The sequence below is a fragment of the Chiloscyllium punctatum genome, chromosome 9 (assembly GCF_047496795.1).
Source record: "Chiloscyllium punctatum isolate Juve2018m chromosome 9, sChiPun1.3, whole genome shotgun sequence".
Lineage (NCBI taxonomy): Eukaryota > Metazoa > Chordata > Chondrichthyes > Orectolobiformes > Hemiscylliidae > Chiloscyllium > Chiloscyllium punctatum.
In genome coordinates this window covers 98,071,954-98,098,436 of record NC_092747.1, presented here as the reverse complement: position 1 = coordinate 98,098,436, position 26,483 = coordinate 98,071,954, and the positions used below count along the sequence as shown (strand labels likewise).

General features: G+C 42.0%; 1 protein-coding gene across 1 annotated transcript in view; it reads left to right on the top strand.

Moving 5' to 3' along the window:
• Window positions 1–26,483, top strand: part of slain1a (SLAIN motif family, member 1a) — a 128,155-nt gene that overhangs the window by 19,607 nt on the left and 82,065 nt on the right. Inside the window, exon 2 of the mRNA XM_072577932.1 lies at window positions 3,513–3,652. Within this exon, the coding sequence (XP_072434033.1) occupies window positions 3,513–3,652 (140 nt within the window). The remainder of the gene's footprint in view (window positions 1–3,512; window positions 3,653–26,483) is intronic.

Genomic DNA, 26,483 nt, shown 5'->3' with positions numbered 1-26,483 from the left:
AAAACCTGGTGTTGTGTGATTTTTAACTGTGAAAGTTCAAGTTCTAACCTCTCTCTGGGCAAAGAGATTTTAGCTTTGATTCTGTGTTTGAATTCTTCATGCCTATCTTATAATGACAGTTTCAAGTTCTGTTCTTATCCACAAGTACAAACATCCTCTTTATGCAGTCCAATCTACTCTGTGAAGGTATATATTTCAATACTGCATCTCCATTAGCCATTTTTCTGCACCCGACAACCTTCTCTCTTCAAGAGGGTAGAGCCCCAGCCTACTTGTTTAAGAACCTTAAAGTTTCTTGTAAACCTTGTATGCATCCTCTCTAGTGTCGTTATCCCCCTTGTAATATTACGAACAGACAATACATAGCCTGGCCGCAGTCCAATAATGGTCAGCACAACAACTCGACTTGAATATTTTATTCCTTTTAAAGATAATCTCTTGTTTGCATTTTCTTCTGACCTTGTTGGCCTTTATTCCTAGTTCTAGTGATTTGCTTATTTTAGTGCTCCCATGTGCCTTTGGCACTACCCAGTTTAGATCCTCCTTCTCCAGATAATGCATGACCTCCCTTTACCAAAGCCTATTGCTTCAGATATAATCTACAGCTGCATGTTAATAATTAAAAAGTAACATGTGGCCCAACAAGCTGTAATAAAAATGCGGGGTATACTTAGCAAGTTGGACATTTAGAACTGGCAAATGTTATGGGGTGTAACTGTTCTAAGCAAGGAAGGAGGCAAGGGAGAGTAAAGAAGAGGACAGAGCTAAAGGGAAGGTCTGTTCTATGGTGGAAAGTTGGAGTGATTCAATGATAAAGAATGATGGGGCAAGGGGCGAAGGGGTGTGGTAATGGGGTAAGTGAGAAATAGAGATGGGTCCAGAGGAGTGTTCTCAATTTGAATGAACAAGTGGCAGCAACCAGTTTCCATCTTAATGATGCTGAGACCAACAAGGTTGGATTGAATAAATAATTTATCCAAGAGGCAGATACTTATGGGACAATATATCATCATGTCCACAAATGTTTGTGTATATGTGTGTATACACTAAATGTTGCATCTTTTCTGTTTGCCTTCCTTTTTACTATGTTACAGCTGGTTCTTCCAATGGCCAATTTAGAGGGTAGCTATATGAATAATTCAGTTTCTTTTGAGATTTGCATTTTGCATTTGTGGTAGGTTGAAGCTAAAATCCATAATATTCTTTCCTTGAAGGAAATGCATATTTTCTCATTTGAAGATCATACGTTCTTTACTACCTGAGATATGTTGTGCCATATAAAATTTATCTAAAAGCTAAAGTAATAATGTTGAGCAGTTTAGCAATGTAGATTATGGGGCCGATGTTTTTTCTATTTGGCAGCCAAACTGAGAAGTTTTAATTCTGTTGCCGCATAGAAACTTTTGGGGGTGGGTGTCCCTAGTTGATGGCGTCAATCAAAATTCAAAGCTAAGATGCCAGGAGAGAAATGGTTGCCCTGCTACAGCTCACCAACACTGGGCTTGCAATATTAGGTGGCATCAACTCTGCGGCTTTGCTGATTGGCAGCAAGAGATACTCGGGTGATAGCGATGTAGTGCTCTCATGGAGCATGGTTGAACACCATTTAGTCACACTGCAGGAAGAAAAACTGTGGACAATGTGTGACCTAGATATCTCAAATTGATGTACACAGTAAATACATTAAAGAAGTTGCATACTGGAATGGTCAAAAGCATAAGCAGTTGAGCACTCTGGAGATACAGTGACCTTGTAGGTTGGCGCAGATCATCGTAGATGAAGGGTATTGTCCTGATTATTTTCAGGTCATTATCATTTTGTAAAACAATGCAGATGGAGGTCATTTGGCCCATTTGAGTCTGCACTAACATTTTTATTGAGCAATTCAGTTTGTCCCTCTATTTTTGTGTACCTGCAATATTTCCCCATTAAATTACTTGTGCCTTTTGAAGGCTGCTATCTATCCATGTTATTGCCCCATTTCTATCTGGTAGAGTAAATGAAATCAGCTCCTACATATCATTGGTTTCTGCCTTGTAATCTTATAGAATGAATATTAAGATTCTGAGATCTTACAATCTCTATGTTTTAGCTGTTTGATCATGAGCTCAGCTCAACTAAATGATAGAACTTGCTGTGATGTTAATATGTTGAGTTTATTCATATCAAAAATGTTCAGATAATAGCAGGTCTGATAAGTTCACTGTTCTTACTGAGAGCTTTGGGACTGATTTTCCAATTGTAAGCTGATGTCAGGCAGCTTTACATATCAATATGTATATCGTAAGTTTCAGGCATAATGGATGGGAAATCATAGGTTCATAAGATGAATAAGCTATCAGAGCAGATTTGGCCATTTGGCCCATCGGGTCTGCTCCGCCATTGGATCATGGCTGATATGCCATTCATGCCCATTTTCCTGCCTTCACCCCATAACCCTTCAATTCATTACCAATTTAAAATATGTCAAACTCTTTTTCTTTTAAATTTACTGACTGCCCCAGCATCCACTGCACTTTGGGGTACCGAATTCCACATGTTCACAACCCTTTGGAGAAGTAGTTTCTCCTGAACTGTTTTAAATTTGCTATCCTTTTTATCCTAAGACTATGACCTCTCCTCCTGGAATGTCCCACAAGAGGAAGCATCCTCTAAACGTCTATTTTATTCATACCTTTAACAGCTTGAATATCTCCATTAGATCCCCCCCACATTCTTCTGACTTTCAGAGCATATAGACCTCAACTATTCAATGTTTTTTCAAACCCCTCCTCTCTGGGATCAGTCTCGTGAACCTCCCTCTGAACTGCCTCCAGTGCCACCACATCATGATCCATGCATTTGTAATTTCTCAAAACTTGCAGCTGAGGGTTGGTATTCCTCACTGATTGCAGCATTTGGAAGATCAACCTTGTCATTTTGTTGAACCTATTATTGCTAAACTGCTTGATCTTAAGTGCAATTTCTAACACAAGAAGTTAACAAGAATACTTGTTTTTCTTTTCAAGTCTTCATCCCTTCTTGGTACAGATTTTGTTTTGCTGAAATGTTTTAACTTGGAACTAGGTATGCACAGTCATGCGTATGTGCACTTCAAATGTTTTCCTCCTCGATGCATAATGATTAGTTGACTAAATGAGCCGTACAATGTTTACTATAAAGCGTACAACAATTAATGCCTACCAGTTACTTCATGGTTATGAATTGCACTGCAGGGCAAAATTGATCTGGCAGTGTAGCTTAATGCACATGACTGAGTGAGTGGTAGGAAATGTGTCTACCTGCTTGATTCTCTCCAATCCAGATTCCACTCTGCTTCCAGCATTAAGACAGCCTTCCATCAAAAACATCCCCTAGGACTTTAATTGTCGTCTATCAGTGTTTCTTGACTAAACTTGCATAAAGAACTATTACTTTTAGTCTTCCCAATTGTTCATAAATATAAGACTTAATGTGTGGTAGATCTATTTCTTGGGTTAAATTATGATAAGTATTATACTTTTTCATTACAGGCTATATGTTTCACCAAGGAAGCAGCCCACCGTCGAACAGAAAGCTCAGAGTCCTTTAGAATGGTGCAGACAGGTGCTTGATCATCCAGGCCATGAGATCGAAGCAGCAAAACGCTCATTGTGTTTTAGACTTGATCAAGGTAGGAGCCAAGTACACAAATGTTTCCTAAGACATTGTTAACAGACACCTTATCTTTAAATGTGCTGAAATCCTAATGCTGACTGGCCAGGTGCTGGGCATAGTTGCATGCACACTTGATCTGCCCTATGCTTACTTTCATGTATGTGTGGTTTTTCCCAATGTTGGTGACATCAGTGTGGTGTCTGTCAGCCTGTGTCCATAATAGTGTAAGCCTATTGTTTACTTGGCTACTGCACTCTACTGGCTCAACCTCTCTGCCACCATGAGCTCTCGCTGGCATGCCCTAGTCCTCCTGAGGCCCTGTCCTATACCCTTGCTGCGCCATGTTCCAGTGTCTAGTCATGGCAAACTGTGGTTTAGCTGGAATGCTCTTTCTGTACGACACCATCTCCAATGTTCTGAAGAACTATGTATTTAAAAAAATAGACAGTTGCATCTAATAAAATAAACTGCTCACTTGTCAAATAAAATGGAAGTGATTCTTTACTTCCAATATAGTCTTAAGCATAGCCTATTAGATTGTATAATAAAGCGAGGGTTTTAGAAATTGGGCAATAGTTTGTCACTCAAACAGGCTGTATGAATATATGTGTGGGAAGTGTACTTTACATTTGCAGCATCACCTAATGCAGCCCATTAAATATGCCTGTAATTGGTTTATTTTTTTTATTCTGAGCCCTTTGTTTTCTGTATTCATTAGGAAGAGAGCAGTTTCCTTTCTGTCCGTTTTCACTCAATGATCCTTTCATTAGAGATTTAATGAGGTTATTTAGCAATGTAAAGTTGTTTTGGGTGAATGATGAAAAGCGAGATCTTGCAAGTGTAAGATGTTCATTTGGGGGTACGCAAAGCATCTTATAGGTTACGAAAGTTAAGAAAACTTCTAAAATGTTTGCTTTCACGCAATCCCTGTGCTTTTTGCTGACTAAATTTTCACCATTTTAATCATTACTATTTTTCACAGCTTGTGAGAAGCAAATCTTTTAGAAACTTAGAAACATAGAAATATTAAAAATTGAATAGGAGTAAACCAATTGGCCCTTTGACCCTGCTCTGTCATTCATGGCTGATCATCCAACTCAGTAACCTGTTCCTGCTCTCCCCCAGTACCTTTGCTGCCCTACGCCCCAAGTGCTATGTCCAACTTTCTCTTGAAATTGAATAATGTTTTGGCCTCTACTGCTCTTTGTGGTAGCAAATTCTATAGACTCACTACTTTCTAGGTGAATAAGTTTTATGTTTGTTTTGAGAAGAAGTGAAAATAAGCTTTTTTTTTAAGCTTTTGTACTGTTTCAACATGTGATTCTTCATTGGGAGAGATTCAGGATGTGCACTGGCTGAATTTCTCCCTGGTTCTTTGAAGAAGTCTGGAGTAGTGTATATACCTTTGTAAATATTTCTGAAAAACATTTAAAAAATTTTAACTGATTTGTCTGGATATAAGAAGATACAGCATTTGTCTACAGTGTCCACTTTGCGAGTATTGTGATATGACTAATAAATGCGCAGGAGAGCTAAACCTTTGAGCACCAGCAGCAATGTGTTCTGATAGGTGGATCCATTAAAGAGTCACTAGTTATCAAGCACAGAAAATGCACTAAATACTGAGTAGGGCATGTTGCAAGTTCAGTTATAGCTATTGTGTTAGTATGTTGTATCATCTAGTTGCCCAGCCTGTGCCTGGGAAGCTTGCTGTCATTAATTTTCGTTTGGACTCTTTTTTTTTAAATAAGCAATACCTGTTTAGGTAGCCTCTCATGAGGTAATGCAATCTTTCTTTTTACTCTAAGTGTAATGGCCTGTCTAATTATCAGAAATAGAAGATAAACAAGTTCGAGTCTTAACAAGTACAACCACTTATGCATGACAAAATATACCTTATTCAACAATAGCTTTATGTACAGCTAATATGTATTAGTTCCGAATAATAACAGCTGTCAGGAGCCATGTATATCATGTCTGTCTCCATTGGGATCTCGGTTAAGACAAACTGTTCCCCTACCAAAGATCTATGACATCATCAGAGTTCATTGCGCTCAGTACAAGTCCACATTAATTCTTTTAAAACCATTACTTGATGAACATGTCACGATTATGGAGGAAGAAACAATATTAATGTTGCAGATCATCAACCTTTCTTCAGAATTAAAAGCAAAACTATGGAGCTTTCAGGGACTCAGAAGTGGTAATTTGTGAAGCTGCTTTGCTTTCCTGAAATATCAAACTTAAATTTTAAATATTAAATATAGACTCTGTGGGAATTCTATAAATAACATGGACATATTATCTTCTGAGTACTAAAGGTTTATCTAAATCCACCGTACTGAAAGCAGACATTAGAATTAAATAGACTGTACCAAAATTGGTCATATTTATAAATTTTATTCAGAATGATACAAAACCTTGACAGTATTTGATTGATCTTGAATAGCAGTGTTGTTATTGCGTATCATAATAAGATCTTTGTGAAAGGTTAGAACTGCAGGGCTGCTGTTCAGTGGATCAAACGAGCTTTTGTTTTTCTTTAATTTGGCTCTAACTCTTGCTGTGCTGTGTGGAATTTATACATTTATATTTAAAGGCACATTAAAGGCATTGTACTCTCTCCTACCACAAGAAAGGCTAGGATGTGAAATATTTAAAGTAAGAAAATAATAATTAAAGGCATTTGCTAGTAGATGTTGGTGTTTCAAGTGTTTTGAATTCTTCAGAGAGCTAGACTGCCTCCATCTAGTCCTAAATCTTTGCCTATATAAATTTACAAGGGCTCGGCCTTACAGTCTTGAACTCCTGATAAATGATATGTACATCTGTATTATGTCTCTGGCAAGTGGAAGAAAAGCAAGTGACTGTGCAACTGGCTAGGGACCAGACACAATGAGGCAAACTTGAAGATGTGCTTACCCTCATAATTTGTTTTAAAGGTCCTGAACATCATGTGGGCAGTTCCCTGAATATGTGGAGGCATGTTTTTCAATTTGTCTCTTCTTATAAACTGCACTTGCCAGAATCATTAAAGTTACTTTTTTTGCTTCAGTGTCCTTCCAGCAGAGACAAAAGTTACCTGTAACATCAGTCCACTGTTCAATTTTGCGAGGGTAAAATACGGAGGGCCCTGAAAATCTGAAATAAAACAAAATTAAGCTAGAAGAGTTCAGCAGGTAATGCAAAATCTGAGGGCAGAGATATGGAATTAATGCTTCTGGTCGGTGAGTTCTCATAAAGATCATCTACCTGAAATGTCTCTGGTTCTCTCTCCACAGATGCTACCTGACTTGCTAAGTGTTTTCAGCTGTTCTGTTCTTAATGCTGTTCAGTAGTGCTTTAAGCAAGTACTTGTTGCCATGTTTACCAAATGAAACACACAATTCTGGAATTATCTTAGAAGGAGGCCAAGGAAAATAGTTTCTCTCTGTGCATTGAATGAAAACCCCTCAAAATTTTGATCACTTTTAATAAATTTCCACATAACCTGTCTGCTCCAGAGAACAACCTGAATGGGCTAAGATAGGCTTAAAGTAGATATTGAGATCTGGGGTTTGCATCAATTAGAGTTGTCCAGCCCCATATATCAAGAGAGTCATTGACTGCACACCATCTTGCAAGCTCGTTCAGACTAGCCCACTGCTTTCCTGAATAGCGAGCACCCCCTCCCTCTGTTAATGTACTATTGCTGTGTGATTGCTGGCAGTACAATACAAGGATGTTTGCCTTCTGCAGGTGCCATAACTTTGGCTGTGCTAAGTCAGTGAGAAGCTGCACATTTGTTTTGTGCCTTCTCCTAGGAACCCACATTTAATGGTCAAACTACTGCCTTGTGATCTATGAATCATCAGGAATCCATAATTGAACAGCCCATTGGAGTCTTGAAGCTTCCAGCACTTCTAGTAAAAGGATTGCTGTATATGATAAAGTTGTGCTGTATGGCTGAGTAACTTTACCATGCAACTAGGAGCCAATAGTAGCAGTAGACATTTAGAAACCTGAAATTCTTGATAAGAGGATAGTGATGTAACTGGAAGACAAATCCTACCTATAGCCAGAGCTTCAAGTGATCAATCTCTGTTCCTTTAAATTAACAGACATGTCCAAAGTAAAACCTGTTCTTTGTAACCTGCATTAATCCAAAGACCAACATTGATTGACATATCACTGATTTAGGTGGTCATCAGATACTACAAGAATATAATGTAGCAAAGGCTTTTTAAAAAATTATATAATTTTACCAACTTCTATAACTGCTTGGACAGTGGTTACCACCAGCACACTTCATGTTTCTGTAAAGTGTGTCTTGTAATGGCCTGCAGCATGCATAAAGACTGCTGTAGCTCAGGAAAAGGCTGCTGAGATCTTTTAGTTTGTGAATTCTCAGAGTTTGGAACTAAGAGGGACTGGATGCAAACTTTAGTAACTTGACTTCCAAAATGACCTTGCCCAGCTGGCATGTGACACAAGGATGGGAATTGGAATGGTGATTGGTGAGGTTTGAGATGTCCCATCATGTTCCACTCTTATTCCATTATCTCATCTGTTATTAGCTATGACTCAGCAGTTCCTCCTGCTTTTTTCCTAATCAAGATCAATGCCAGGCTTTTGATATTCAGACCCCTCCTTAGCAACATAGGAACAATCCCAGTGTTCTGTAGGTCCTGGTAATGAGCTCAGCTACCTAGTCATCACTGGTGACAGCCTGCTTCAATATTCCCATAAATCTGATATTATGATACTACCTTTAGGTGTTCAATCTTGAAATGAAGAAATGCAGGCAAGTAGACAGTCATTTTTTTTTTACTAATTCACCAAAGGTGCAAGAGATGGTGACTCCCAGTCTTCATAGTCATGCATGCATGTTCTCTGTTTTTGATATCAGAGATATTGACAAGGAGGATCCAGCTGCAGTATCCATTAGAGTAGCTACACACTCACTTCATATCTAATTATAGATTAATGATGTTGAGTTCCAAAACCTCTGTCAAGTTGTTGGTAAACCCCTACGTCATCTCTATCACTGCTAATGTTTTAATATAACTGGCAGTTGCCAATGAGAAATAGATTTTTTGAATCTAAGGAAATAAAACATGATGAGAATGTGAAGTTCAGTTCAAAGGTTGACCATGGTCATAGTAAATAGCAGAGCAAACTCAGAGGACCAAATGGCAGACCCATGCTTGTATTTCAAGCATTTATTGATTTCAAGATTGAATTCCTAAAATTGACATCATCATATCAGATTTACTGGTCTAACATTTGAGCCAAGTAATCAACATTGCTGTTGTGTATTGACCATCCAGCTGAGCTCATTAACTGCACCTAGACGAAATTGAGATTGTTTCCATGTTGCTGTAGAGAGTGTTGAATGTCAGCGTCCTGGCATTGATCTTGATTTGGGGAAAAAACAGTGGGAAGTGTGCCAGTAAGAAGGCTATGCCGCAGAAAGTAGAAACATGAGAATAAAAATAGGAGTTGTTGTCACCACATTGCAGGTCTTTCTGCATCTACAAAGTGTAGAGACAATTTAATACTTTGGGCATATGCCTTTGATCTGAACTGAAACTGAACAGACTTTGTGGAGTGCCTCAGAGATGGATTTTTAGAGCAGCTGGTGCTGGAGCCGACCAGGGATAAGGCGATTCTGGATCTGGTATTGTGTAACGAACCAGAATTGGTCAGTGACCTCGAAGTGAAGGAGCCATTGGGAAGTAGTGACCATAATACAATAAGCTTCAATCTGCAATTTGAGAGGGAGTGGGTACAATCTGAAGTGACAATATTTCAGTTGAATAAAGGGAAATATGGAGCAATGAGGGAGCAACTGGCCAAAGTTCAATGGTTTAATACCTTAACAGGGAAGACCGTGGAGGAACAATGGCAGATATTTCTGTGTATAATGCAGAAGATGCAGGATCAGTTCATTCCTAAAAGGAAGAAAGATCCCAGGAGGAGACATGGGCGGCCGTGGCTGACAAGGGAAGTAAAGAAACATATAAGGTTAAAAGAGAAAAAGTATAACTTAGCGAAGATAAGCGGGAAAACGGAGGACTGGGAAGCTTTTAAAGAACAACAGAGGATTAGTAAGAAGGAAATACGCAGAGAAAAAATGAGGTACGAAGGTAAACTGGCCAAGAATATAAAGGAGGATAGTAAAAGCTTTTTTAGGTATGTCCAAGGCAAAAAAATGGTTAGGACAAAAATTGGGCCCTTGAAGACAGAAGCAGGGGAATATATTACTGGGAACGAAGAAATGGCAGAGGAATTAAATGGGTACTTCAGATCTGTGTTCACTGGGGAAGACACAAGCAATCTCCCTGAGGTAACAGTGGCTGAAGGACCTGAACTTAAGGGAATTTCTATTTGCCAGGATTTGGTGTTGGAGAGACTGTTAGGTCTGAAGGTTGATAAGTCTCCGGGACCTGATGGCCTGCATCCCAGGGTACTGAAGGAGGTGGCTCGGGAAATCGTGGATGCGCTGGTGATTATTTTCCAGAGTTCAATAGAATCGGGGTTGGTTCCTGAGGATTGGAGGGCGGCTAATGTTGTGCCACTTTTTAAGAAGGGTGGGCGGGAGAAAGCAGGAAATTATAGACCAGTTAGTCTGACCTCAGTGGTGGGAAAGATGCTGGAGTCTATTATAAAGGATGAAATTACGGCACATCTGGATAATAGTAACAGGATAGGACAGAGTCAGCATGGATTTATGAAGGGGAAATCATGCTTGACTAATCTTCTTGAATTTTTTGAGGATGTAACTCGGAAGATGGACGAGGGAGATCCAGTGGATGTACTGTACCTGGACTTTCAGAAAGCTTTTGATAAAGTCCCACACAAGAGGTTAGTGAGTAAAATTAGGGCGCACGGGATTGGGGGCAAAGTACTAGATTGGATAGAGAATTGGTTGGCTAATAGGAAACAAAGGGTAGTGATTAACGGCTCCATTTCGAAATGGCAGGCAGTGACCAGTGGGGTACCGCAGGGATCCGTGCTGGGACCGCAGCTTTTTACAATATATGTAAATGATATAGAAGATGGTATCAGCAATAACATTAGCAAATTTGCTGATGACACAAAGCTAGGTGGTAGGGTGAAATGTGATGAGGATGTTAGGGGATTACAGGGTGACCTGGACAAGTTAGGTGAGTGGGCAGATGCATGGCAGATGCAGTTTAATGTGGATAAATGTCTGGTTATCCACTTTGGTGGCAAGAACAGGAAGGCAGATTACTACCTCAATGGTATCAAATTAGGTAAAGGGGCTGTTCAGAGAGATCTGGGTGTTCTTGTCCACCAGTCAATGAAGGCAAGCATGCAGGTACAGCAGGTCGTGAAGAAGGCTAATAGCATGCTGGCCTTCATAACAAGAGGGATTGAGTATAGAAGCAAAAAGGTGCTTCTGCAGCTGTACAGGGCCCTGGTGAGACCACACCTGGAGTACTGTGTGCAGTTCTGGTCTCCAAATTTGAGGAAAGACATTCTGGCTATTGAGGGAGTGCAGCGTAGGTTCACGAGGTCAATTCCTGGAATGGCAGGATTGCCTTACACGGAAAGACTGAAGCGACTGGGCTTGTATACCCTTGAGTTTAGAAGACTGAGAGGGGATCTGATTGAAACGTATAGGCTTATGAAAGGACTGGACACTCTGGCAGGAGGGAACATATTTCCGTTGATGGGGGAGTGCCGAACCAGAGGACACAACTTAAAAATACGGGGTAGACCATTTAGGACAGAGATGAGGAGAAACTACTTCACCCAGAGAGTGGTGGCTGTGTGGAATGCTCTGCCCCAGAGGGCAGTGGAGGCCCAGTCTCTGGATTCTTTTAAGAAAGAATTGGATAGAGCTCTTAAAGATAGTGGAGTCAAGGGGTATGGAGATAAGGCTGGAACAGGATACTAATTAGGAATGATCAGCCATGATCATATTGAATGGCGGTGCAGGCTCGAAGGGCAGAATGGCCTACTCCTGCATCTATTGTCTATTGTCTATTAAACATTTTAGTAATGTTGGAAAATCGACTGAAAAAAGGCAGGAGCAGGCTTGTATGCAGTTGCAACCAGGGAGTTGTTAGTTAAATGACTTGCAAACTATTAAATAAAAGACTGTTCAATGATACTCGAGCAATGCAAAGACATTAAAGGCAAACCACATGTCCGATTAGATAAGAGGGTGATATACTAAAGAGACAGCCACAGAGGCAAAGGCAAAAAGGAACAGAGAAAGAGAGAGAAATTGTAATTAATGGTCCATATTTGAAACTATCTAGTAAATATAGACTTCTTGTAATTCCAGATTTCCCTCTTGCTTCTATTGACGTTTAGTTATCTTTAACACTATCTTAGGCTATGACCTTTAATTACCCTCAAAACTGTAAAATACAAATGTCAGTCAGTCAGGACCAAAAAACTGAAACTGAAATGTGTTTGTAAGTTTAATCTGGCCATCATAAGTAACAGGAAAACTGCAATTGTCCGAGGGCACCAGCCAAATGTTATGGGGATTGCACTCCAGGATACCTTAGCTCCTGCTTTTGCCAATGCTGCATCTATGTGCTTTTAGCCATGTGTAATTGAGTTGGGTTTCTGTGGTGAGATAAAGCACTCCAGAACAGGTAAAACAGAAACTCTACTTGAGCAGAATTCTCAGTAGCTTGTTTTGGAGACTCTGAAACATGGTGATGGATTTCTGCTGGTGGTCAAATGCCCAGCTGACTAGATACTGTCTCATACAACCAAATGAGCTTGATACAGTGGGACCTTTTTAACTATTTTGCCAGTATTTTCTTCACAATTTAATTATGTCCCACATGAGGGGGGAACATAGAACATAGAACAGAGAAAAATACAGCGCAGTACAGGCCCTTTGGCCCTCGATGTTGCGCCGATTCAAGACCACCTAACCTACACTAGCCCACTATCCTCTATATGCCTATCCAATGCCTGTTTAAATGCCCATAAAGAGGGAGAGTCCACCACTGCTACTGGCAGGGCATTCCATGAACTCACGACTCGCTGAGTAAAGAACCTACCCCTAACATCTGTCCTATACCTACCACCCCTTAATTTAAAGCTATGCCCCTTTGTAATAGCTGACTCCATACGTGGAAAAAGGTTCTCATGGTCAACCCTATCTAAACCCCTAATCATCTTGTACACCTCTATCAAGTCACCCCTGAACCTTCTTTTCTCCAATGAAAACAGCCCCAAGTGCCTCAGCCTTTCCTCATACGATCTTCCTACCATACCAGGCAACATCCTGGTAAACCTCCTCTGCACCCGTTCCAGTGCCTCCACATCCTTCCTATAGTATGGTGTCCAAAACTGCACACAATACTCCAGATGCGGCCGCACCAGAGTCTTATCCAACTGCAACATGACCTCAGGACTCCGGAACTCAATTCCTCTACCAATAAAAGCCAGTATGCCATATGCCTTCTTCACCGCACTATTTACCTGCGTGGCAACTTTCAGAGATCTGTGTACATGGACACCAAGATCCCTCTGCTCGTCCACGCTACCAAATAGCCTACCATTAGCCCATCTTTTTGTTACTCATACCAAAGTGAATCACCTCACACTCACCCACATTGAACTCCATTTGCTACCTTTCTGCCCAGCTCTGCAGCTTATCTATATCCCGCAGTAACCTGACACATCCTTTCTCACTGTCAACAACTCCACCGACTTTCGTATCATCCGCAAACTTGCTCACCCAACCTTCTAGCCCCTCCTCCAGGTCATTTATAAAAATGACAAACAGCAATGGTCCCCAAACAGATCCTTGTGGAACACCGCTAGTAACTGCACTCCAAGATGAACCTTTACCATCAACTACTACCCTCTGTCTTCTTCCAGCCAGCCAATTCCTAATCCACACCTCCAACTCACCCTCAATGCCATACCTCCGTATTTTTTGCAGTAGCCTACCATGGGGAACCTTATCAAATGCCTTACTAAAATCCATATACACCACATCTACCGTTTTACCCTCATCCACCTCCTTAGTCACTTTCTCATAGAATTCAATAAGGTTTGTCAGGCATGATCTGCCCTTCACAAAACCATGCTGACTATCCTTGATCACATTATTCCTATCCAGATGTTCATAAATCCTATCCCTTACAATTCTCTCTAAGACTTTGCCCACAACTGAAGTGAGGCTCACCGGCCTATAGTTACTAGGGTTATCCCTACTCCCCTTCTTGAACAAGGGAACCACATTTGCTATCCTTCAGTCTTCTGGCACTATTCCTGTAGACAATGAGGACATAAAAATCAAGGCCAATGGCTCTGCAATCTCCTCCCTTGCTTCCCAGAGAATCCTAGGATAAATGCCATCAGGCCCAGGGGACTTATCTATTTTCACCCTTTCCAGAATTTCCAACACCTCTTCCCTACATACCTCAAAGCCGTCCATTCTAATTGATTGTGACTCAGTATTCACATCGGCAACAATGTCCTGTTCCTGAGTGAATACTGACGAAAAGTATTCATTCAGTGTCTCCCCAATCTCTTCAGCCTCCACACGCAACTTCCCACTACTGTCCTTGACTGGACCTATTCCTACCCTCGTCATTCTTTTATTCCTGACATACCTATAGAAAGCCTTTGAGTTTTCCCTCATCCTACCAACTAAGGACTTTTCATGTCCCCTCCTTGCTGCTCTTAGCTCTCTCTTCAGATCCTTCCTGGCTACCTTATAACTCTCAATCGCCCCAATTGAACCTTCATGCCTCATCTTTACATAGGCCGCCCTCTTCCCTTTAACAAGGGATTCCAATTCCTTATTAAACCATGGCTCCCTCACACGACCCTTTCCTCCCTGCCTGACAGGTACATACTTATCAAGGACACTCAATAGTTGCTCCTTGAACAAGCTCCACATATCAATTGCGCCCTTGCCTTGAAGCCTACTTTTCCAAGGCATCCTAAGTCGTGCCTCCCCGCATCATAATTTCCCTGCCCCCAGCTATAACTCTTGCCCTGCAATGCACACTTATCCCTCTCCATCACTAGATTAAAAGTCACCGAATTGTGGTCACTGTCCCCAAAGTGCTCACCTACCTCCAATTCTAACACCTGGCCTGGTTCGTTACCCAGAACCAAATCCAGTATGGCCTCACCTCTTGTTGACCTGTCTACATATTGTGTCAGGAAACCCTCCTGTACACATTGGACAACCACCGACCCATCTAACGAACTCGAGCTATAGCTTTCCCAGTCAATATCTGGAAAGTTAAAGTCCCCCATAACAACCACCCTATTACTTTCACTCTTCTCCTGAATCATCCTCGCAATCCTTTCTTCTACGTTTCTAGGACTATTAGGAGGCCTGTAGAAAACTCCTAACAGGGTGACCTCACCTTTCCTATTCCTAACCTCAGCCCAAACTACCTCAGATGGCGAGTCTTCATCCATTGTCCTTTCCACCGCTGTAATACTATCTTTGACAAGCAATGCCACACTTTCCCCTCTTTTACCCACACCTCTGACCCTACTAAAACATTTAAACCCTGGAACCTGCAACAGCCAATCCTGACCCTGTTCTACCCATGTCTCCGTAATAGCCACAACATCGAAATCCCAGGTACTAACCCACGCTGCAAGTTCACCTACCTTATTTCGTATACTTCTTGCCTTGAAGTATACACACTTCAAGCCACTTTCCTGTTTACAGGCACCCTCCTTTGAGATTGATGCCATGTTCCTAACCTCCCTACACTCCAGGTCCTGCACCCTAAAGCTACAGTCTAGGTTCCCATGCCCCTGCAGAGTTAGTTTAAACCCCCCCCAAGAGCACTAGCAAACCTCCCCCCGAGGATATTGGTACCCCTCAGGTTCAGGTGTAGACCATCCTGTTTATAGAGGTCCCACCTTCCCCAGAAAGAACCCCAATTATCCAGATACCGGAATCCCTCCCTCCTGCACCATCCCTGTCGCCACGCATTTAACTGTTCTCTCTCCCTATTCCTCGACTCTCTATCACGTGGCACGGGTAACAAACCAGAGACAACAACTCTGTTTGTTCTAACTCTGAGCTTCCAACCTAGCTCCCTGAAAGCCTGCCTAACATCCTCAGCCGCCCTCCTACCTATGTCGTTGGTGCCAATATGGACCAATGTGGAGGAGTTTCATTTTTAAGCTAAACAATGTCTGGAGAGCTGGGTATTAATGTCCTGCTTACAAATTGTCTAACCAATTGAAAATATTAGGTAACTATTCAACACCAATCATATCAACATAAATTTAACATGGGAATCTACATTACAGCAATGAAAAAGGAGATACCAAACTTGCAGGGTAGAAGCAGTGACTGAAAACTACTTCCATTACAAAAGAATTTACCAATTTTCAAAGTGGAGAAAAGGATAACTGGGTTAAGGAACTTGTTAAAAATGGACTGAAATAAATAGGGATTGTATCGTTGAAGGGGGTGCACTGTATTTTGTCTGACTTTGTTGGACACATTTAGGCAGAGCTTATGCATCAGATTCTGAAATTTCTTCTAAACAATGTCATGGGATCTGTTAAGTGCGCCTGGGAAAGGCAAATTGGGTCTTGGTTTAATGGTCAATCCAAAGGTGGTACCACTGACAGAGCAGTACTCCCTCAGTGCTGGACTGGAGTGTCTGCCTTGGCAGTGCATATTTGGTTAGAGATTAAAAAAAAACTGCAGATTCTGGAAGCCAAGGCAGATAAGCTGAGGGCTGGAAGAACGCAGTAAGCCAGGCAGCATCAGGAAATGGAGAAAGAAAAAACGGTGGAAGATTTGGGGCACAGTGTCTATGTCGGTAGTGAAGAAGGGTTACACCTGAAATGTTGACTTCTCCACCTCCTGATGCTGCCTGGCTTGCTGTGTTCCTCCAGCCTCCTGCTTGTCTACCTTGACAGTACATACTGCAATTTTAGTCTCAGCCATTGTTAACTTGTTCTGCCTTCTGAGGTTGACTTTAACTTTATACTGTTAGCTCAATGTTATCTGGCATCTGTAGGGTTCAGATTAAAATTGATCAAGTCAGTGAGGTGAAAAGAAAAGGTTAAATTATTGCATCTTTGCTTCAGGTGTCCTATTACTGCTGCTCATTTTTGTGGCCTTTTTTTTCAAACTTCCCCTTGTTTTCCGATTGGATTCATTTCAACCCCAATTTTGATTAGAGGCAGAAATTAGAGGAGCAGGACGTGAGACAGGTCGTGATACTTCTGGAATGTGAGGCCCAAGGGACATTTGCTCCGGAGCCTCTTTATTGTATTGCATGATTAATTTCTGCTTGAAACTGGCTGGAATGATAACCATCCTGCTGAATAAAAGTCTGGGCTTGTGGGGTGTTAGGCAGGTTCTGAAGCAGAGCTTAAAAATGTGTTGCTGGAAAAGCGCAGCAGGTCAGGCAGCATCAAAGGAGCAGGAGAATCGACATTTCGGGCATAAGCCCTTCTTCAGGTTTATGCCTGAAACGTCGATTCTCCTGCTCCTTTGATGCTACCTGACCTGCTGCGCTTTTCCAGCAACACATTTTTAAGCTCTGATTTCCAGCATCTGCAGTCCTCACTTCCTCCTAGGTTCTGAAGCAGACCATAAGAAGTCTTAGAAATGTTGGGAGGAATCAGAAGATCCATGAAGGAGAAATCCTGGGGAAAGCCTGCAGATCATGAGGGGTAAGGTATTTAAGCTCTCCACGCTTCAGGCTCTCTCCCTGTATTCCTGATGAAGGGCTTTTGCCCGAAACATCGATTTTACTGCTCCTCGATGCTGCCTGAACTGCTGTGCTCTTCCGGCACCACTAATCCTGAATAAGGTATGTACATTGAGCTAGAGGAGCTTTAAAATTTACTTTATTCTTCCTGGGAGATCATCAATGTCATCAGAAGGAAATCTTTCCCTCTAATCTTTATTGCTCCCTTTCTCTGTTGAGCGTAAGAACTTGGGTTTTCCTTTTCTTTCTTTCTTGCTGTGATGCCATAAAGGAGGAGGCTGGGAATTCTGCTCTAAGACATTCATTGTTGAGTTGGGAGGCAGATGGTTTGGTGCAAAGCAGTTTAGTACAGTGTAGATTATCACATACTTGCTGCCTTGTTACTGTTGAACATCAGCCAACAACCATCAGAATTTCTGACAATTTTATTATGAAATGGAAGAAAGCCTGTATTGATGCTTTTCATTTGTGCTGATTAGTATGAGCTTTTTAGTGTTAGAATTTAATAGTATATTAGATGCTTGGAACGTTTTTTCACCTGCAGTCATTTCGACAAAATAATTTTACAAATATACATTCATTGTTAATTATTGTGAAACAGCTGTCAGTCTTCCAGAACCAGGAATCATATTGCATGCTTTTCATTACAAAATATAACATCTATTTTGTGATAATATGCAGAAAGATTCATGCTCATTTGCTCACTGATTATTCACTGCAACTATATGTTACCCAGTTTAATTACAGATCTTTGTACAGTGTATGCAGGAATGACATGATAATCACTGTGTTTCTTGGCTTTGCACATTTGTAAATAAAAGAACAGATGGTGAAAGACTATTGAAGACCTCAAACCTTTAACTAAGATTTGTATTGTTTGGAAAGATTAATTATCAATATAGATATTTCTTTTCCTTATTACAGCTGTCTCCCAAATGACATAGTGAAGGTAACTCAGTAAGTAATGTAATTATTTATCGCTTGTTTCATATTTCTAGATTTTCTGAGGTTACCCAAGTTAGGAGTATTTCATAATGAAACACGTTATTTTGCTGCCTGCAGTATTCTTAGCCTATTATATGGACCTGTAAAATGTAATCTGTCCTTGCCGTGGTCACCAGTGTAAATATATTACCTTTTAATGCAATTATTGCATATGCAAAACCGTTGTCATGGTTGAACATAACCTGTGCCAATTCCTTCATTTAACACTTATGTTTGAGCATGTCTTAAGGCATTTCATCTGGATTGCATTCTAAGGCATCGCCTTTTAAAATGTTGCGCTTAAGTTTTGATGCTGCATATTTTGGAAAGGGAAGGCTGGCATAATCTATTTATAAGAACTAACTTTATCTTTTATTTGTATGTTTGATAGTAACTTTTGTAAAGGAATGAATTGGGCTTGTACTCTAAGACTAAAAACAGCCAAATAAAATGTAGGGTTGTCTAGCTTTTGACAGTTTCTATAGCAACAGTGTGGGAACGTAATCTTTTTTAACATGCAAATGCTTCATACGAACCGAAACCAGTCTTCAATAGCTTTTATTTTCGCAATCCTCTGATGACTTAAAACAAAGTGAAAACTAAATCACTGTGATACCAACAATGAAACAATGTGGCTTCCCCAGCCCTGTATAGTTTCTGCATTAGTTTCATGATGCAATCGTAAGCAGTAAATGATTTGAACACTACAAAACTGGCATGAAAAGAATCAGAGGCTTCTTTTTAAAATTTGATCTTAACTATGCAAGCAAATTAATTACATTCAAGCTCATTACAATATCTTGGTGACATTCAATACATTGAGGGTGAATGGGTGTTTGCAATTATTTTTGAGTTATAAGAATCTTTTCATGCTAAACTATTTAAGAGCTATGAATCAAATGTTAACAAGTCTGAATGTGCTAGCTATTGTGCCACAGCATCTCAAGTGCTCTTGAAAAGAATGTAAAAAGACTGGCACTTGTATATTGCTTTTTATCACCTCTGGACATCATAAAGTGCTTTATAGCCAACATATTACTTCTGACTGCTGTAATATAGAAAAGGTGGCACTCGATTTGCACGCAACAAGCTTCCAGCAGTGTGGTAATGGTCAGGTTGATTGAGGGATAGTTAGTGGGTAGCACATCATGGAATCTATCTCTTCTCTTCTTTGAAGTAGTCTTAGGACCTTTAATGTGTACCAGAAAAGATGGCGGCAACTCAATTTCAAGTCTGACCCAAATAACAGCAATTCAATCTTTTGATTTTTTTGCTTGGTGATTAACATCGATTGAGAGGAATCTGGGCTTAGTGCACCTGGAGAGCTTTCCAGCTAGCGGCATTGGATTTTTGAGAACCCTGCTGAGCCATTTGATGTTCAGATACTGGTATCTAGAAGGTGATGGCAAAGGATTGTACTTGCTGAGATCCTCGAAATTTAATGTCGAGGGTGAAATTTGCTCTAACTCTTTGGAAAAGGTAGGATCTTAGGACGCACTGATGGAACTTCGTGCCAGTGAGGTGAGGTCAGCTCCTGCTTCACCTGACTCTCAAAACATTTGTCCTGTGAGCTCGGCTGTACTTGTCTTTAATAGGAAACCTGATCAGGCAACAACAACAAACTCTAAACCAGGTTCCCAATGGCACTGTGGGAGATAAAAACTAAATAATTAGTGAAGTGCCGATCTCTGGAATGGGGACACAATCCTAGGCCACCTATACAAGTTGGGGAAAGTGCAAATGTATGTTGGGTTTGCATCTTGTGACCTTTTTTTTTAATGGGTGTGTATTGGCACAAGGAAGTGCTGCTGGAGAGCTGGTGAAACTGATCTTGCTGCAGCATGAGGTGAGAAGGAGGAGAATAATCACATCTGCAGTCTCACCAGTCCTCCCTCAACTTGCCAGTTGCAGAGAGTGGCCAGTCCCATCCAGCCTGATGATTTGCTGCACTTTGCCTGTGCGGGGATTTCCAAAAGAAACAATGTTCTGCTTCCAGCTGTATTGATTTCTCCCTGCTGCAAGGAAAGTAATTAGCACTTTGACCTTCCATGGACAAAGTCTCTCACTCAATGCAGCAGTGGACAAAATGGTTATGGTGCCGGATGGCAAGTGTTAGCTTGGAAGAAACTGGTGGTGTAAAGTTTCAATTCACATCCTTGGGAAGGGCGATAAACTGTGGAAGTTGGCCTTCAAGAATTGGCATTGCTATGTGTTGATTCTTTTTATAGAGTAAGGCAGCATCATTAGAGTACATCATATTAGATTTTCCTTTAACACTTCCACTTCTTGAAAGGTCTGTTGTTTAGTGGTGGTCTCTGTCCCAAGTTCCTAGATTAGCAAATAGCTTATGCCAGTCTGAATGTACAACATGTTCTACGTTCTGTTAATAGTGTGCTTGATGTTTGTTGCTTGCCACCTTTCCTGCGCCACAGGGCAAACCAATTGTCAATATAGAAAGCTGTTTTTAAAAGCGCATATAGTCCCGCGTAGAGTCATAGAGATGTACAGCATGGAAACAGACCCTTCGGTCCAACTTGTCCATGCCGACCAGATATCCCAACCCAATCGAGTCCCACCTGCCAGCACTTGGCCCATATCCCTCCAAACCCTTCCTCTTCATAAAAGCATCCAATTGACAACTTTAACAATTTTTTTTTTGTTCATTTACAGGATGTGGGCATCACTGGCTGGGCCAGCATTTATTTCTGCATGTAAAATGTAGATGAACATTGTTGTGCCAAACTTAATGCCCCCCCCTTGTGGTGTTTAGTGGCGTGGGTTGTAGTTATTCATGAAAGAAGGGGGCCTGTTGGGTGAGATTTCTATGATCTCCAAAATGGTGCTTGTTGCTCAGAATATGACATTCCTTCCAGCTGTCCAGACATGAGACCCTTGTCACCTATGTTAAATATCACACGTTAGGTCTGATAAACGCTTAATTATTACGTTATCAAAATAATTTATCTTTTTTATAGGTGCACTAGTTCATTTTCTCTGTGCATAACAAAACTGGAAGAGACTGGTACAGTAATTACTCTGACAACAGAGCCCTTAATTATTGAGTAAACAGTATGGAAGTATCCATCCACATCCATCAAAGTTTTACTTGCACATCCACTAATATTATTTATTGTATCCGTTGCTCCCGATGCGGTCTCCTCTACATTGGGGAGACTGGGCGCCTCCTAGCAGAGCACTTTAGGGAACATCTCTGGGACACCCGCACTAATCAACCACACCGCCCCGTGGCCCAACATTTCAACTCCCCCTCCCACTCTGTCGAGGACATGGAGGTCCTGGGCCTCCTTCACCGCCGCTCCCTCACCACCAGATGCCTGGAGGAAGAACGCCTCATCTTCTGCCTCGGAACACTTCAACCCCAGGGCATCAATGTGGACTTCAACAGTTTCCTCATTTCCCCTTCCCCCACCTCACCCTAGTTCTAAACTTCCAGCTCAGTAACTGTCTCCATGACTTGTCCGGACTTGTCCTACCTGCCTATCTTCTTTTCCACCTATCCACTCCACCCTCTCCTCCTTGACCTATCACCTTCATCCCCTCCCCCACTCACCCATTGTACTCTATGCTACTTTCTCCCCACCCCCACCCTCCTCTAGCTTATCTCTCCATGCTTCAGGCTCACTGCCTTTATTCCTGATGAAGGGCTTTTGCCCGAAACGTGGATTTCGAAGCTACTTGGATGCTGCCTGAACTGCTGTGCTCTTCCAGCACCACTAATCCAGAGTATGGAAGTACCATGCATTTCACTTGTCCCCCTCTAGAATTTCAGTCACAATAAGTATCCCAAAGCTCAAACCCGTTAAACATTAGATAACAATTCCTTATCAAGAAATTCTGCAATGAATTCAGACAATAGACGATAGTCCATTGACGTAACTTCAGGAAAAGTTTATTCAGTTACAAATGTGATATTTATAAAGCTAGTTAGTAACTTGGCTGGCTCCACATCAGTGGTCTATGACATAGAGCAACAAGTAGTCTGTGCTCTCACACGAACGCACACTTCTGTGGTCTTCTGCTTTTGGATGGAAGGCAGTCTATTGATTTCCATCCAAATTTGCACGTGCTTTGGTCACTGAAAGCTGGTGTTTATTAACTTGCAAAGCCGCAATCTGTGTGCGTGGTCAGTGACATTCCTGAACGCTGATGGGGCTATGTGAAGCATGTCTAATTTCTGATTGGCTTGAATTGTGTGATCAGTCTCTGATTGTTAATGGCACTCATCTAGTGATCCTGGCTGCTTCTCTTAAGATGTTAGTTGCATTTGGGACGTCTTCATTGTTGCCACCTTTTCTTATTTCATTAGATTTTGCAGACTTCCACTGAGATGAGATTTGTCTGACGATAGTATTGGTGCTAATTTGTATGAGATAAGTTCTCAGAAATATTGAATTAATGATCTCTGGGATTATCACAAGTGAGTGAGAAATATTGTGTGCCTTGTGGAGCTCTCATTAACACAAGCACTGATCAGTGTGATCTGGTTTGAGCAAACTGTTTGTTAATGTCTTTCTTGTCTTGCAACTGATACTGCTTGGAATAGACTTAATTAAAAATAACAAACAAACAAACTAAGTTCCACAACCTTAAAACTAATCCATAAATTGCCAAAGTGGATTGTACTTAAATTCTGTGCAAAGTGTGCCTAAAAACATTTGATTTGATTTGTTATTGTCACATGTACTGACAGAGTGAAAAGTGTTGTTTTGCATGCTCTCCTTGGATGCTGCCCGAACTGCTGTGCTCTTCCAGCACCACAAATCCAAAAAAGACCATGCCATACGTCAGGTAACAGAACAGAATGCAGAATACAGTATTACAACTGCAGAGAAAGTGCAGAGAGAGTTCAACATTAAAATTTGAGAGGTCTGATAATAGCCAGGAAAAAGCTTCTCCTAAATCTGTTTGTATGTGCATTCAAACTTTGTTATCTTCTGCCTGCTGGAAGAGAATATAACCGGGGTGGGAGCAGTCTTTGATTATATTGGTTTCTTGAGACAGCAGGAAGTATAGATGGAGTCAATACATGGTTTGCATGATGGACAAGGCGATGTTCGTGACTGTCTGTAGTTTCTTACCTTGGGAAGAGCAGTTGCCATACCACGGTTTGATGTATTCAGATAGGATACTTTCTATAGTGCTGAAAATGTGTTGCTGGAAAAGCGCAGCAGGTCAGGCAGCATCCAAGGAACAGGAGAATCGACGTTTCGGGCATAAGCCCTTCTTCAGAAATTCCTGAAGAAGGGCTTATGCCCGAAACGTTGATTCTCCAGTTCCTTGGATGCTGCCTGACCTGCTGCGCTTTTCCAGCAACACATTTTCAGCTCCGATCTCCAGCATCTGCAGTCCTCACTTTCTCCTCCTACTCTCTATAGTGCATCTGCAAAAATTAAGCAGTCTATGTGGACGTGGCAAATTTCCTCACCCCTCCTGAGGAAGTAGAGGCATTGTGCTTTCATGTCTATCACATTGACGTGGGTGGACCAGGATAAATTGTTGGTGATCATCATTCCCAGGAACTTTATGCTCTTGACCATCTCCATCTCAGCACCATTTATGCAGACAGTGGCATGCCCTGCCCTCTGCTCCCTGAAGTGAATGGCCAGCCCCTACATTTTACTGCTGTTGATGGAGAGATTGTTGTCTTTTACACCATACTGCTATGCACTCAGTCTTTTTTCTGTAGGGGTGTATCATTACATAAAGACAATTGGAAAGTGCAACTGAATGCACATATACACAGGGCAGAAATCTCCCCTCCCTGCTCTTCCATGGGAACAGTGGCAACATATGGAGAGAATGAAATAATTCACAGTCTTGGCTTCAGGGCATTCAAGCTGGAGTGGGTTCAGAAGAGATTTACCAGGATGTTGCTCGGTATAGACAGTTTGAATTTGGACTTTTTTTTAAAAACTAGAGCATAGCAGATTGGGAGACGACCTGATAAATTTATAAAATAATGAGTGGTAAAGATAGAGTTAATCATAGTTGCATTTTCCTTAGGACGGGAGATTTCAAGAACCGGGGGCACATATTTTTTTTGAGGAGTAAGATTTAAAAAAGACGTGAGAGGCAATTGTTTACACTTGGCGGTTTGCATGTAAAATGAACTTCCTGAGGAAGTGCTGGATGTGGATACAATGACAACATCTAATAGATATTAACATACATGAATAGGAAAGGTTTGAAGGGATCTGGGCGAGGAGCAGGCAGGTTGCAACTTGTTTAGTTTGTGATTGTATTTGGCATGGACTGGTTGGACCGAAGGATCTGTTTCTGTGCAGTATGACTCTGACATTTTTTAGATTTTTTCCATCAAGTCTTAAATGGCGACTTCAGAATCACAGCATTGATTGACAGCTACATACAATGCCAGCAAGGCCAATTTCCTCAGTCAAAGGCAGATCATAGTGAGCAAGGACATAGAGATTATAAGGTGTTCTAAAAAAAACAGCTTGGACAGAGTGAGGCACACATGTTATACTGCACTGGATGTGCGCTAGGCAAAATTAACATTAATTTGAAAAGTGTGGTGCTGGAAAAGTGCAGCAGGCCAGGCAGCATCCGAGGAGCAGGAGAATCGACGTTTCAGGCATAAGCCCTTCTTCAGGAATGAGGCTGGTGTGCCAAGCCTGCTGAGATAAAAGGTAAGGGGGTGGGAATTTGGGGGAGGGCCGCTGGAAATACGATAGGTGCGCACCATCCCCCACCTTTTCCTCCGCTACATCAATGATTGTATTGGCGCTGCCTTGTGCTCCCACGAGGAGGTTGAACAGTTCATCCACTTTACTAATACCTTCCACCCCGACCTCAAATTCACCTGGACTGTCTCAGACTCCTCCCTCCCCTTCCTAGATCTCTCCATTTCTATCTCGGGCGACCAACTCAACATAGACATTTACTACAAACTGACCGACTCCCGCAGCTACCTAGATTACACCTCCTCCCACCCTGCCCCCTGTAAAAACACCATCCCATATTCCCAATTCCTTCGTCTCTGCCGCATCTGCTCCCAGGAGGACCAATTCCACTCCCAAACAACCGAAATGGCTTCCTCCTTCAAAGACCGCAATTTCCCCTCCAATGTGGTCGACAGTGCTCTCCACCGCATCTCCTCCATTTTCCACACCTCCGCCCTTGAACCCCACTCCTCCAACCAGGACAGAACCCCACTGGTCCTCACCTACCACCCCACCAACCTCCGGATATATTGTATCATCCTCCGTCATTTCCACCACCTCCAAACAGACCCCACCACCAGGGATATATTTCCCTCCCCACCCCTATCAGCGTTCTGGAGAGACCACTCCCTCCGCGACTCCCTCGTCAAGTCCACACCACCCACCAACCCAACCTCCACTCCCGGCACCTTCCCTGCAACTGCAAGAAATGCAAAACTTGCGCCCACACCTCTCCCCTCACTTCCCTCCAAGGCCCCAAGGGATCCTTCCATATCCGCCACAAATTCACCTGCACCTCCACACACATCATTTACTGCATCTGCTGCACCCGATGTGGCCTCCTCTACATTGGGGAGACAGGCCGCCTACTTGCGGAACGTTTCAGAGAACACCTCTGGGACACCCACACCAACCAACCCAACCGCCCTGTGGCTGAACACTTTAACTCCCCATCCCACTCTGCCAAGGACATGCAGGTCCTTGGCTGCCTCCATTGCCAGACCATGGCAACACGACGCCTGGAGGAAGAGCACCTCATCTTCCTCCTAGGAACCCTCCAACCACACAGGATGAATGTAGATTTCTCCAGCTTCCTCATTTCCCCTCCCCTCCACCCTACCTCAGTCCCAACCCCCAGATTCAGTACCACCCTTTTGACCTGCAATCTTCTTCCCGACCTCACCGCCCCCACCCCCTCTCCAGCCTATCACCCTCACCCTCACCTCCTTCCACCTATCTTATTCCCCTCTGAAACAACCTTCTGTTGTTTGTTATGGTCTTGGGCAAAACAATTGCTGTAGCAGGCTGTTATGCGCCCACACAGTATTCTTTCTATGGTGTATCTGTAGAAGTTGGTGAGGGTCCTTATGGACATGTCAAATTTCTTGAGCCACCTGAGGAAGAAGAGACATTTGTTGTGTATTTTTGACTGTCGAGTCTATGTGGGAAGTCCAGGGCAGATTAT